The sequence below is a fragment of the Hemiscyllium ocellatum genome, chromosome 7 (genome assembly GCF_020745735.1).
Source record: "Hemiscyllium ocellatum isolate sHemOce1 chromosome 7, sHemOce1.pat.X.cur, whole genome shotgun sequence".
Lineage (NCBI taxonomy): Eukaryota > Metazoa > Chordata > Chondrichthyes > Orectolobiformes > Hemiscylliidae > Hemiscyllium > Hemiscyllium ocellatum.
Genome location: NC_083407.1, coordinates 90383509 through 90399121, shown reverse-complemented (window position 1 = coordinate 90399121; position 15613 = coordinate 90383509). Strand labels below are relative to the sequence as shown.

General features: G+C 38.4%; 1 protein-coding gene across 1 annotated transcript in view; it reads right to left on the bottom strand.

Moving 5' to 3' along the window:
* Positions 1-15613, bottom strand: part of LOC132817643 (microtubule-associated protein 2-like) — a 254774-nt gene that overhangs the window by 67908 nt on the left and 171253 nt on the right. The window contains exon 4 of the mRNA XM_060828143.1: positions 4436-4480. Within this exon, the coding sequence (XP_060684126.1) occupies positions 4436-4480 (45 nt within the window). The remainder of the gene's footprint in view (positions 1-4435; positions 4481-15613) is intronic.

Below are 15613 nucleotides of genomic sequence, written 5' to 3'. Positions count from 1 at the left end.
ATCCGTATACTTCTATAACCCATTTCCTCAACTTGGAGCTAGGAAAATCTCTACAATGTGGATGAAAAAGCCAGGAGTCAAACAATGAATACAAAGGATAGACAAGAAATTAGGCAAGAGAACAGAATGAAAAAGGCTCAAAAGCAAGTAAAGAAGAAAATAGCTTGAAAGAATACTATCAATTACAACTGAATGAACTAACCCAGAAAGGATGGATACAAATAATATTAAAAATTGAAATAGAGACAAGTACAAAACATATGGTGATAATTTTATTCATATTCAATTCTAACAACAAAAGCCAAAATATCTTATTGGAACTTCTAATGCTTTTGATATTATTACAAAACAAAATATGTCTAATTTAGGGCTGTAGCAAGGATTGTACTTCTGGATGAGTACCTGAAGTCCAGGCAAATGCTAACAGAGGCAGCATGAAAGACTTTGCATGTCTTATGCCATTAATTTTCTCCAGGTCATCAGGGCAGCAATTGCACAACTATGAAATTTACAAAAGGTGTCCATGGCAGCAGGACGGGTGTGAAAATCAGACCCATTTGATCCAGAACAGCCATCGAGGTCAGGGTAACTGACAGGATTAAGAGTTACATGGTCAGCTGCAGGTAGAAGCAGTCTATCATTAAAAGGGTGCTGCTGCTGCAGACTCAGCGGGTAATATTCAGCAACACTTACTGACACGTAGGATTCTTCCAATGTGCTTTGGTTAAGACTTCAGAAAAGCCCTGGCAACCCAGAACAAAAAAGAACCAATAATAGTTTGCTGCAGCTGTGAATGAGAAAGAAGCTCACTTCTTGGTGCAGCCACAGGAGAAACCCAGGCAAATTAGTGAAGTTAGGTACCTGTAGAAACGTGCCCATGACTGGATGCTAGAAGGCAGTTTCCAGAATTTACAGGAACATAGTCCCAAGAAGGAAGAGTGAACCACCAAAAAGTGAGTTGTCATTGAGGCAGTCCATGATGGATTGGCTTGAGGAATTCCAAAGCAGTTACCTCAACTGCTTGAACAGTTGATGTGGGATGCAGAATAACTTAAATAGTGCAAGGTTAATTCCCCCACTCGTTGAGGTCAACATAAAGTGGTTGTTTTCTCAACCTAATTCTTCACCTGAAGTATGGTAACTCTCATGTTAAATTCATAATCCTCTGCAATTATGACGACTTTCACTTCACTTCATCCATATTTATTCATGTTAATTCTGGATTTATAGAGTAGCAGTCATGAAATACTGTCCTAAATTTATACAGTAAAGCTTATTACTGTTCATTCAGAATTGTACATTCTATTTTCTTAGCAACCACCTGGGATCATAAACTTGACTATTTCTAAAACTGTTATTGCCTCTACCAGACTGTTACACAAATTGAGCAATCTGATCTAGAATCTTAACTAATCAAATATTTATTTATTCTCTTCTATACTCTCAATAACTAAAAATGAGCTTAAACATAATCCAAACCTCTAATGGAATTCAACTCCACCTAATTGAAGGAGTATCTTCTCTTTTTGACACTACCACTGTTTCCTTCTATAGAGCTTGTATGAAAATAAATGCTTGCTAGTTGAAACAAAGACATTTCCCACTTAAGGCCATTTCTGATTTTTGTGATTTTGGTAACAGTTTAGGAAAACCACAATGAACTCAGTTTGAATGCTGGAGACATGAATGTCCATTTGGACAACTTTCTGACCAACATTTCCTATCTCGCTCCTTCTGACAAGTATCTGGTTATTGTTCAGCATCTGTTTATATTAGTATAGTCAGGACTGCAAAGATGGTGCAGTGGAGAAACAGCAACTCTGTACTGGTGTAAAAATGAACATCAAATTGTTAGCAACATGCTGTATGTTTTACATATGGTCAAACAGTTATGACAATTTGTTTTACAGAATGATGAATTACACTCTATCTTCTCTGGTGATATAAATTCAAACTTGCTGTTGGATGTTATTGTGAAACAGAAAGCATCGGATTGAGCCAAGCAGTGAATTAAAAGCATTGTACACAGCCTTTTCTCCCCCATGGGGTTAAATCAAAGTTCAAGAGTGGAAAGGGATGAAGTCATGAGAACTAAGAACAGTCTAGAATGAAAAAGAGAAGATCATTGTGAATGTTGCAGGCAAATCTGACATTTATTACTTATCCTCATAATGGAGTTATTTGTTAGATTATTTATGACGACAGTCAGTGGGGATTACTCACATGTAGATCAGACCAGTGAAGCAACACAAGTTCCGTCCTTTATGAACAACTTGTTTTCTAATGACATTTTGACAACGTCATACTCATTTTTATGTGCTAGAAAAGTACTTCCATGTATTAAGTCAATACCAGCTTTTTATTTGGAAATTTTTAACAATATACCAATTAAAAGTAGGATTTGAACTCTGAGTCTGGATTACCAGCCCAGACATAGGACAGACTTTAATGACCATTCTGAAAGGTAGTGTAGAGATGGGAGATGTAGCATTTAATCACATGGGAAGGTACACCTTCTTGCCTCGAGCAGTGATAGTCAGGAGCAGAGAGGCTGATGTATGGTCTACAATGTATGATGACCTGAAGCCCTGAAGACAGCTACTGAAGTAATCTCTATTGAAGGTAATACTGCAAGTGTTCTGCCCAAAAATGTTACACTACCACACATATATGCTCGTTAAAAACTTCCGTCAGTTTCAGGGCAACTGTATTTGCCTGTGTGCTGATTTTAAGAACATAAATTAAAATGCACAAATGACATCAGTAGATATCAGAATGGGACTTTTCATTCATCAACAGAGCTACACAATGTTTAACTTCCCCATTACAATCAGAAGTTATTTGTTAAAGTCTGGCAATATTAGATAAAGATGAGGAGACATAAACGTGAGAAGCAAATTCTGAATATACAACCAGGACTCATATCAGCTACAACCAGGACAATATACAAGATAATGAAAAGTATTATGTAAAAGTTAAAACAGTTGTAACAAATAATTTGTCTGCATATCCCTACTAATCTTACAGGTAGGTATAATAATGAGCCTGATCTTTCAGTCGATCTTCCATATACAGGTCATGGAGAACAGAAGCAAGATCACAGTCAGCACTTCTCTGCATTGTGAAACCTTATTGCCCATTTGCAGTTGTATAGTTTTGACTACAGTAAATCAAATACACACCAGTTTATGATATGCATGAGATCCTTAAGTTATAATTGCAAAACACAAGTAACAATGATGCAGTACTGCAATGTAGTATCAACTAGAAATGGCCAAAGATCTGTCTTCATGGGTCACAAAGACATACGCAATTGAGGGATTGGATGTAAAGCTGAAATCCATGTTCCCATGACAGTAATAGCCCTCGATATTTACTTTATTAGTGAATATGTTTAAAATGTTTACCATTCCACTCTGAACCATTACAAAATTCAAACAGGACACTAAACAAATAATTGCCTGGACTTTGAAGGGAAAAAGTCTATATCTTATTCTTGGTATCATCAGCTTCACATCTTTATTTTTCTCATTTACATTGTTATGCCTTGGAGGCATTCTTCACAGACATGATTTAAAAAAAGGTTTCCATGACCAGTTATCATGTAAGAAGATGGCTCTATTACCATCTCACTGTTGCGAAATTGCACATGAAACATCAAGTCATTAAACCAGAACATCCTTCAATTGAACACAGAACATGTTAATGATATTCCGCTTACTTTCAGCCAAATTATATACACCATTGACACAGATACTATCTTGAAGAAAGTGAGGACTGTAGAATCTGAAGATGAGAGTTGAAGAGTGTGGTGTTGGAAAAGCACAGCTGGTCAGGCAGCATCCAAAGAGCAGGAGAGTCCATGTTTCGAGCACAAGCTTATGCTCGAAACGTCAACTCTCCTTTGGATGCTGCCTGACCAGCTGTGCTTTTCCAGCACCACACTCTTCGACATCAGGTACTATGTTGGTTTCTCTCTAAAGCTGAATTAACTTATGTATACTCTCAGCATCTTAACTGGTCCCAAGTTGAACACCATGTCTCATGTATCTTATCTACAGGAAATAATTTCTATTTCTGTCTTTGCAAAATCATTTGCCTTCATTTTTACTTCAACCTAACAGATCTAAAGGCACTTAAAATCTTTGAGTACTGCCTCCATACTCAGTGTATCTTTCACCTTTAACTGCTGAAATTTATCCTTCAGAAATTCCACTCATGCAGCACTTACATTATCTTAAATGTATATTATGAACACCAATTCTATACATCTCTGTACATGCAAAGGAAAAACACACTGTACTAAAGCCAAATAATGCGTCAGTCAACAATTTGTGAATGTAATATGAAAAATGTGATCTTGAATTATTTTTGAAATTTGAGCAATGTATCAATTCTTTTCATCATGGACATAATGTAAACCACATAATCTTACCTTCTGGTGCAGGAATTGATTGAATGTCAAAATTTCTTCCAGACGCTGCAAGAAAAAAAAATTAGAATAGGGTCAAAGCAAAAAGGTCAAGTTCAGGGCATATGAATATCACCTCAAAAGATTAAATTCTACAAATCCAATGTTATTTTGAAGAATTTTGATTTTTGTTCAGTGAGGTGCAAGAGATCCATCCTGTAAAATACGAAGAGGTTCTGGAGCATATTTTCCAATAATTTCTCTTTTCTTTGAGTGATTATTATTTTTCTAGGTATTACAATCTTATTACCACTTATCATCGTATTAACACATACATGTATTACCAATCAAGTCAAGATGAAAAAAGCTAACCTTTTGTGTTTAGCATCATTTTTAACTCATTGCAAGCATTGCATGGAAGATTTCTTGGATCATAAGTGAAGATAAGCGAGCAGTGTCCTAGATTGTCACGTTGTAACCAAATAAGTAATAGACATTATTATGTACGTTCGTACCTCATTTCAATACATTTATCAGGTAACCTGAAGTACACCCTAAATGCCAAGTTAGTTACCATGTGATTTTAATATTAACTCATATCTTTTCATTCCCCAGTCATTTCCTTCATGAGTGGCAGAAGTGTACAGCAGATACTTGGTTCCTGATAACCACAGGCAAATATTCTCTAGTTGCTGAAACAGAGAGTCATAAGTCCAAAAATGATCCTGAATGCAAGAATGATGATGGACAAAAGACCCTATGATACGCCCACCCATTATTCCTTAAATAACATTAAGATTTTCACTTAGATATTCAATAGGACAACTCATCAAGGATGACAAGCATATTTTTTGTATTCAAACATAGAACATAGAACATAGAAAGATACAGCGCAGTACAGGCCCTTCGGCCCTCGATGTTGCGCCGACCGAATCCTACCTAACCTACACTAGCCCAATAACTTCCAAATGCCTATCCAATGCCCGCTTAAATGACCATAAAGAAGGAGAGTTCACCACTGCTACTGGCAGGGCATTCCATGAACTCACAACCCGCTGTGTAAAGAATCTACCCCTAACATCTGTCCTATACCTACCACCCCTTAATTTAAAGCTGTGTCCCCTAGTAACACCTGACTCCATTAGCGGTAAAAGGTTCTCAGTGTCGACCCTATCTAAACCCCTAATCATCTTATACACCTCTATCAAATCTCCCCTAAACCTTCTCTTCTCCAATGAGAACAGCCCTAAGTGCCTCAGCCTTTCCTCATAAGATTTTCCTACCATTCCAGGCAACATCCTGGTAAACCTCCTCTGCACTCGTTCCAATGCCTCCACATCCTTCCTATAGTGTGGCGACCAAAACTGCACACAATACTCCAGATGAGGCCGCACCAGAGTCTTATACAGTTGCAACATGACCTCAGGACTCCGGAACTCAATTCCTCTACCAATAAAGCCCAGTACACCATATGCCTTCCTCACAGCACTATTTACCTGGGTGGCAACTTTCAGAGATCTGTGTACATGGACACCAAGATCCCTCTGCTCATCCACACTACCAAGTAGCCTACCATTAGCCCAGTAATCCATCTTCTTGTTACTCCTACCAAAGTGAATGACTTCACACTTAGCTACATTGAATTCCATTTGCCACATTTCTGCCCAGCTCTGCAACTTATCTATATCCCGCTGTAACCTACCACTTCCTTCCTCACTATCCACAACTCCACCGACCTTTGTGTCATCCGCAAACTTGCTTACCCAGCTTTCAAGCCCTTCCTCTAGATCATTTATAAAGATAACAAAAAGCAATGGTCCCAAAACAGATCCTTGTGGTACACTGCTAGTAACTGCACTCCAAGATGAACATAGTCCATCAACTACTACCCTCTGTCTCCTTCCAGCCAGCCAATTCCTAATCCAAACCTCTAATGTATCCTCAATGCCATACCTCCGTAGTTTTAGCATTAGCCTACCATGGGGAACCTTATCGAACGCCTTACTAAAATCCATATACACAACATCTACTGCTTTACCCTCGTCCACTTCCTTAGTCACCTTCTCAAAGAACTCAATAAGGTTTGTGAGGCACGACCTGCCCTTCACAAAACCATGCTGGCTATCCTTGATCACGTTATTCCTATCCAGATGTTCATAAATCTTATCCCTTACCATTCTCTCTAAGACTTTGCCCACCACTGAAGTCAGACTCACTGGCCTATAGTTACTAGGGCTATCCCTACTCCCTTTCTTGAACAAGGGGACCACATTCGCTATCCTCCAGTCCTCTGGTACTATTCCCGTTGACAATGACGACATAAAATCCAGGCCAATGGCTCTGCTATCTCCTCCCTAGCTTCCCATAGGATCCTAGGGTAAATGCCATCAGGCCCAGGAGACTTATCTATTTTCATCCTCTCCAATATTCCCAGAACCTCTTCCCTGCATATTTCCAGGCCATCCATTCTAATCATTTGTGACTCCATATTCACATCAGCAACAGTGTCCTGTTCCTGAGTGAATACTGATGAAAAGTATTGATTTAGTGTCTCTCCAATCTCCTCCGCCTCCACACACAACTTCCCACTACTATCCTTGACTGGACCGATACCTACCCTAGTCATCCTTTTATTCCTGAAATGAGCACCTCAATGAGCACATTTGATTAGTTAGTTATAAAGACAAATTGTGGAGATTAGATTTAGAATCAGAGAGTCATACAGATGTACAGCATGGAAACAGACCCTTCGGTTCAACTCGTCCATGCCAACCAGATATCCCAACCCAATCTAGTCCCACCTGCCAGCACCCAGCCCATATCCCTCCAAACCCTTCCTATTCATATATCCATCCAAATGCCTTTTAAATGTTGCAATTGTACCAGCCTCCACCACATCCTCTGGCAGCTCATTCCATACACGTACCACCCTCTGTGTGAAAAAGTTGCCCCTTCAGTCTCTCTCATATCTTTCCCCTCTCACCCTAAACCTATGCCGTCTAGTTCTGGACTCCCCGACCCCAGGGAAAAGACTTCGTCTATTTATCCTATCCGCCAGTCTTCCGGCACCTCACCTGTGACTATCAGTGATACAAATATCTCAGCAAGAGGCCCAGCAATCACTTCTCTAGCTTCCTACAGAGTCCTCGGGTACATCTGATCCAGTCCTGGGGATTTATCCACCTTTAACTATTTTAAGACATCCAGCACTTCCTCTTCTATAATCTGGACATTTTGTAAGGTGTTACCATCTATTTTCCTACAGTCTATATCTTCCATATCTGTTTCCACAGTAAATACTGATGCAAAATATTCATTTAGTATCTTCCCCATTTTCTGTGGCTCCACACAAAGGCTGCATTGCTGATCCTTGAGGGGCCCTATTCTCTCCCTAGTTACCCTTTTGTCCTTAATATATTTGTAAAAACCATTTGGATTCTCCTTAATTCTATTTGCCAAAGCTATCTCATGTCCCCGTTTGCCCTCCTGATTTCCCTCTTAAGTATACTCCTACTTTCTTTATACTCTTCTAAGGATTCACTCGATCTACCCTGTCTATACCTGACATATGCTTCCTTCTTTTTCTTAACCAAACCCTCAATTTCTTTAGTTATCCAGCATTCCCTATCACCCAACAGGAATATACTTTCTCTGGATTCTTGTTATCTCATTTCTGAAGGCTTCCCATTTTCCAACCGTCCCTTTACCTGCAAACATCTGCCTCCCATCAGCTTTCGAAAGTTCTTGCCTAATACTGTCAAAATTGGCCTTTCTCCAATTTAGAACTTCAACTTTTAGATCTGGTCTATCCTTTTCCATCACTATTTTAAAACGAATAGAATTATGGTCGCTGGCCCCAAAGTGCTCCCCCACTGACACCTCAGTCACCTGTCCTGCCTTATTTCCCAAGAGCAGGTCAAGTTTTGCACTTTCTCTAGTTGGTACATCCACATACTGAATCATAAAATTGTCTTGTACACACTTCAGAAATTCCTCTCCATCTAAACCTTTAACACTTGTGGCAGTCACAGTCGATGTTTGGAAAGTTAAAATACCCTACCATAACTACTCTATTATTCTTACAGATAGCTGAGATCTCCTTACAAGTTTGTTTCTCAATTCCCCTCTGACTATTGGGGGGTCTATAATACAATCCCAATAAGGTGGTCATCCCTTTCTTATTTCTCAGTTCCACCCAAATAACTTCCCTGGATGTATTTCCAGGAATATCCTCCCTCAGCACAGCTGTAATGCTATCCCTTATCAAAAATGCCACTTCCCCTCCTCTCTTGCCTTCCTTTCTCTCCTTCCTGTAGCATTTGTATCCTGGAACATTAAGCTGCCAGTCCTTCCTATCCCTGAGCCATGTTTCCGTAATTGCTATGATATCCCAGTCCCATGTTCCTAACCATGCCCTGAGTTCATCGACCTTCCATGTTAGGCTCCTTGCATTGAAATAAATGCAGTTTAATTTACTAGTCCTACCTTGTACCTGCCTGCCCTGACTGTTTGACTCACTTCTGTTCTCAGCTATACCTGCCTCAGATTGATCTCTTTCCTCAATATCTCCCTGAGTCCCACCCTCCCCACCTTACTAGTTTAAATCCTCCCAAGCAGTTCTAGCAAATTTCCCTGTCAGTATATTAGTCCCCTTCCAATTTAGGTGCAATCCGTCCTTCTTGTACAGGTCACTTCTACCCCAAAAGAGATTCCAATGATCCAAAAATGTGAATCCCTTCTCCCATAGACCAGCTCCTCAGCCATGCATTCATCTGCTCTATCCTCCTATTTCTGCCCTCACTAGCTCATAGCACTGGGAGTAATCCAGATATTACTACGCTTGAGGACCTCCTTTTTAAATTTCTGCCTAACTCTCTGTAATCTCCCTTCAGAATCTCAATCTCTTCCCTTCCAAAGTCAATGACCTCTTGCTGGCCCCTCTTCCCTGTGAGAGCATTCTGCACCCTCTCTGAGACGTCCTTGATCCTGGCACCAGGGAAACAACACACCATTCTGCTTTTTCTCTGCTGGCCACATTTGATAAAGTACAACAGCAAACATTAAAACTAATAATTATATCCTTTAAAAAGTTTCAGAATTTAAGCTAGTAGACATGTAATGAGCGAGAAATTAAAGTGAATTAAAACTGAAGCTATTAATGAGTTAGACAGGATTGATTTCTTATCCATTTTTGTTAACATTATCGTATTTCTATTAATCCAGTGAATCCTTCAGACGAAATAGATGAACTAAAGTGGCCATCAGCTACTGTAATAAATTATATCATAAGAGTTAGAGTGTTGTACAGTATGGAAACAACCTTTCAGTCCATGCCAACTATAATCCCAGACTAAACTAGTCCCACCTGCCAGCTCTTGGCTCATATCCCTCCAAATCTCTCCTATTCATGTACTTACCTAAGTGTCTTTTAAAGGTAACTATGCCCATATCTACCAATTTCTCAGGAATTTCATACCAGCCGTGAACCACATCTATGTAAAAATTTGTCCTTCATGTCTTCTCTAAATGTCTCTCCTCTCAGCTTAAAATTATGTTCCCTCATTTTGAAATCCCCCAACCTAAGGAGAAGACATCTACCATTAAGCTTTCATGAAGGAATCATAACCTTTATGATTTTATAAACCTCTATAATGTCATCTCTCAACCTCATATGCTCCAGTCAAAAAAGTCCCAGCCTAACTCTATAACTTAAACATTCCATACCTGTCAACATCCTGGTTGATCTCTTCTGAACCCTCTCCAGCTTAATAATATTCTTCCTATAACAGGATGACCAGAGCTAGACAAAGTAGTCCAGAAGAGGCCTCAACAATGTCCTGTATAAACTCAACATGACTTCCCAACTCCTATCCTCAAATATCTGAACAATGAAGGCAAGTGTGCAAATGCCTTTTAACCAGGATCTGACGCAAACTTCAAAGAATTATGTACTTGAATCACTAGGTTCCTCTGTTCTACAACACTACCCAAGGCTCTATCATTAATTGTATAAGTCATGCCCCTGTTTGATGTACCAAAATGCAAAACCTCGCATTTATTCAGATTGAATTCCATCTGCCATTTTTGAATCCATTGACCGTTTTGCTCAAAATCCCTTTGCAATTTGAGATCATTTTGGACTGCATGGTAGTTCAGTGGTTAGCACTGCTGCCAGGGACCTGGGTTCGATTCCATCCTCGGGTGACTATCTGTGTGGAGTTTGCACATTCTCCCCATGTCTGCGTGGGTTTCCTCCCATCATCCAAAGATGTGCAGGTTAGGTGAATTGGCCATGTCAAGTTGCCCATAGTGAAAGGCGCATTAGTCAGGGGTAAATGTAGGCTGGGGGAGTGGTCTGGGTGGGTTGCTCTTCGGAGGGTTGGTGTGGACATGTTGGGCCGAAAGGCCTATTTCCATACCGTAGGGAATCTAATCAAAAAACCTTCTTCACCGATTACTATGCCACCAATTTTTGTGTCGACCATGAACGTACTAACCATGCCTTCCACATACACATCCAAATTATTTATATAAACAACAATAAAAAGCCTGAGGGTTACATACAAAGACAAGATTCAAAACTTTTTTTTTTGGTTTAAAAACCACAGATTGGCCGAAGAATGGTTTTATAACCAGGACAAAACAATTCACATTCAAAACATGCACCTGCCAAAAAAAACAAAGAAGCTGCATCAAGCAGACTTAAACAGCAAAACTGATCTGATGTAACTTTGCATAAAAATGCATATCATCCTTTTGCAGACATCGCCAGTTATGCTGAAATTAAATAATATATAACACCTTAAAAATAGTAATTTAGAGAAATTATGAAGTATCATCAGGTATTGATCTAGTTGTCCATTCATCTGAAAATTAAGCCTGTGTGTCAATAAACAGCAAACTCCCAGGCCAGCTTATTAAGCTGCATCCCTTTACCTGCTGTTGTAAAAGTATCAGAGACTGGTGGTTGTATAATAAAGATACATCTTGTGCTGTATCCTTCACAGCAAAGAGATTTGCTTCTGCACATTCGGACGTAAGATGTGTGATTTTATATTTATTTTAATATAATTTACTTTACAGTTTGAATTTTTAATTAGTAACATGCACGTTTCCATCTGCGCGTGTGACGGGGTATAATGATTAACTTCCAGAGCCATTTTAAATAAAGAGCAAGGGACTAACTGGAGTGCTAAATGAATTTGTTTGTATTGGGAAAGTTTTTAAAACCAGAATAAACACAGAAGAGTATTTGCTTGTTTTTGGTTAGAAGAATTAGCAATTGTCATTTTATTTTGTTTAGGGGAAAACAACCGTATCATAGAAAGTTTTTTATTTCAGTTTGCAGATTTCCTGGCTCAAGTCTAATATTTGAAATACTTTCTCCTAGACAAAGGAGTTTATTCAGACAAGTTGTGCAATAGGTTGCTCCAGTGTAACTGTTTTAGTTTGAAAGTTTCAGACCAAAGTGTTTGGTTAGAACCTGGGAGATAATGTTCAAAGTTGGAAAAGTTTAAGCTCCGTTGTGGGAATATTCGAGAGAGAGTCTGTCAAGTTCTCCAGTTGGCAATTGAAAGTAACGAGTCCAGATCAGAGTGGTGCTGGAAAAGCACAGCAGGTCAGGCAGCATCCCAGGAGCAGGAAAATCGATGTTTTAGGCAAAAACCTTTCATCAGGAATAGATTTACCCGAAACGTCAATTTTCCTGCTCCTGGGATACTGCCTGACCTGCTGTGCTTTTCCAACACCACCCTGATCTATATTCTGGTTTCCAGCATCTGCAGTCCTCACTTTCACCTAATTGAAAGTAACAGTTAAGTCCAACCTATAGAAGTGATAAGAAAACTTACTCTGATGTCTGAGCTCTGTAAAGTGATGCTGTTGGAATAGATGGATGATTGTATTTTTACTGCATTTTGAAACCTTTCAAATAGTGCTAAGTAAGTGGCTTGGTTTATTCTAACTTGGCTTCTTGTGTGCAACAAACTTCTGTTTTATTGTTCGATGCAAGGATGATGTTGCAGCATTCCGTGCTTCAGCTTCATTAAAAGATCATCTTGTTAAATGAAAAAGAAAATATGTTCTATCAATCCAGATTTTAGTCTATGATCTGACTTATCCAGCATAGCATCAGTTGGAATCATAACAACATTCATTTTCATGGTATGAGTGTGCATGTGGGAGCATTGGCTTTCTCATGACCAACAGGCCTCATTCTAATTTTGGAGTTCCCAGGTCTTTTAAAAGATGTTTCACATTGGAGGGTGAGACTTTTGACCCCAAGTGCTCAGGAGTCAGATCTATAACATGACTCTCAAGTCAAATCTAGCTCTCTCACTTACTGTGTAAGCGAAACAATTGCGCAATGTCGTGAAAGGCTACTGTAAAAAAAAACACTTTATAAACCACAGTCCAGTTTTACCCTGGTGTAGTTTAGTTTCAGTATTTTGAACACATCATTAGTTATGACTGACTTTGGAAATCAATTCCCACTATTCCCAAAGTTGCCATAAATGTTAAAGATTTTCTGCAAGGATGGAAAATGCTCCAATTTACCAGATTTTCAGAGCAGGCTGACATAAATCACAAACCAGTTTGTGCACTTAAGAATTACTACTCATTAAGTAAGGTCTCCAGGAACAATAAATAATTATGAACCATTGGCATATTGATCTACTCGCTCAGGTTATTTGCTTTCAAAAACATGCAGGAATCAAAGCTTTAACAATCTGTGGTTTTTAAAGGAATTTTTAAAAATTATTTCAGTCTACAATCAAAACAACAGGAAAATCAAGGGACATAGTCTTCACATTTTCATAGAAATAATTAGTAAATGTGTTACACATAACTATGTGTTTAATTTAAAATTAACTAGCATAGGTTTAAAGTTCTAACAGCCATACATCACTGCCATTAAGACAAAGAAACAGTTATATACCGATGACTCAGACACCGAAAACGTGCTCCACAAAATCCAAGTCCATTACTAACAAATTGGTTATCAATCAGATGAGAAGTACTGTCAATCCAAAGGTAGCACGAAGGATAATGTTTTTGTTTCATTGATGGCTAGGCCAGCATTTATTATCAATTCCTAAACACAAGAATGAACCATGTGGGATGGAGTCAAAAGTAGGTCATAATTGCAGTTGCTTTCTCTGAAGGACATTAATGAGCCAGGTGGCTTTTTGTTTTGACAATTGACAATGGATTCATGAAGATTAGACTTTTAATTTCAAATTTTTTAACTGAAGTCCAATCACCGGGCTATTAATCTCTGGATTAATAGCCCGGCAATAATGCCACTGGGCCATCACCTCCCCACAAATGCTAATGTCTCTCTCTCTCCAGCCATAATATTGTGTTCTGCACTTTGTTCTGCTATCTGATGCACTTTGTATGGTACAATTTACCTGTAATGCACACAAAACAATACCTTTTACTGTATCTTGGTACATGTGACAACAGTAAATCAAACCAAATTAATCAGCACATTAGGGAAGGAAAAATGGACAATTGTCAGAGGCTTAGATCAAAATGTATGACAAAAACATCTTATTCTGTTGTATTTGGAAAGGTAGCTCGAATAATTAGATTTATTGAAATGTGTAGTTGAATAAAATGTTACCAGAAGTTACAACTTTAGATGGATTGATGAAATGCACACAATAAAGCAAAAAATGGCCGACAGCGGGAGCTCCACAACACTACTAAATTATGAAAATTTACAGGTCCCATCCAGGCTTTTCCAATTTTAAATCCACACAGCACCCCAAATTTCATAGATAAACTCCATACTTACGTTTTTTTTTTAATTTCAATATATCTATGGCAATATAATAAGGCCAGGGGCTTGAACTCCATATTGCTCAATTTTAAAAACAATCAATCAATAAAATGAAAAACAACGCTCACCCCACACACATTCCTATGCCACAGTGTGCGTCACATTATGCCTTCACACAGCCCTTGGCCCTACATATCAATCAATATCGATTCAACAATATCCCTTATTCTTTTACAGTCCCAATGCAACTTAGGTTCAACATATGCCAATGTATGCTCCATTCCTTCTGCCTTCACAACTACAATGACAATATCCAATGCCTACTATAGGTAAACTTCAGGAGCCAGGCGCAGATGCAATAAAATAAAGTTCTGAATTGCATTTGAAGAATCCACTATTAAAAATAAATTCACTCTGATAAAAAACCATTCACTACATTTAATTTTCTCAATCCCTTGTAAAAAAGGAAGGACTAGAATGCACGTCCCACAAGAAAGTTGTAAACACTCAGAGCTGTTAAAAGCATGAGGCAATAGCTGGTCATTGAATCATTTATGTGGCTCTAGTCCAGTAATCATAGATTTAGGTTAGTAATAAATTAAGACACTTTAAATACTTCAGACAGTTCTTTCAAATGTTTAAAGGGCAGGAGCTTCAAATGTGTCAATGGCTCAGTTTGAAATTTGAGACAGGTCTATTAACACTTCCAATAAACTTGACATTTCTGAAGAGTTAATTAACTTTTCACGCAGTTTTATCTATACATTTAGCAATTCCAAAGCAATGCTACTAAGGGCCTGCACGTCCATCCATATACCAAGCAATAGCAATCCCATTCCCGAAACTAACAGACCAACATCTGTTTAAATTCTAAGTGAGTTTCTCATTCACATGACACACATATTGGTGAATGTGGGTCTTTTTAAATGTTGGACCAAATACAAACTTCATAACAATCCCTTTCAGAGACATATGATGCAGCATATGTGTGTTACAAATTCAAAAAATAACTAATGCATACAAGGTGTGTATTAGAATTTGTGTGCCTTAGCATTTGCTATGCATCGTTTCAGTGAACAGTTACATGTAACAATTCTTTTGACAAAGGTCATTAGGTGCAGCAAGCATTTCTTAATGTCCAGCTAATGGCTCAACAGAAAGCCATAACTTTACAGATGTCTGTGGAAGTCGACATATGTCCCTGATGGAAAAGAGTGATTTGCAAAATGAAATTAGTTTATAAATTAATGCTACATTTTTATAACAACTGAAATATATTACTGCTCTGGGTCACCTTTAGAAGAAAGTAAAGTTTTAAGCACAATTGCAGAACTGACTAAAATTAATATAAAGTATTTACCAATACCCAACTACTTTTGGTGCAAACAGATCATTGGTATGAATAATTTAACCAG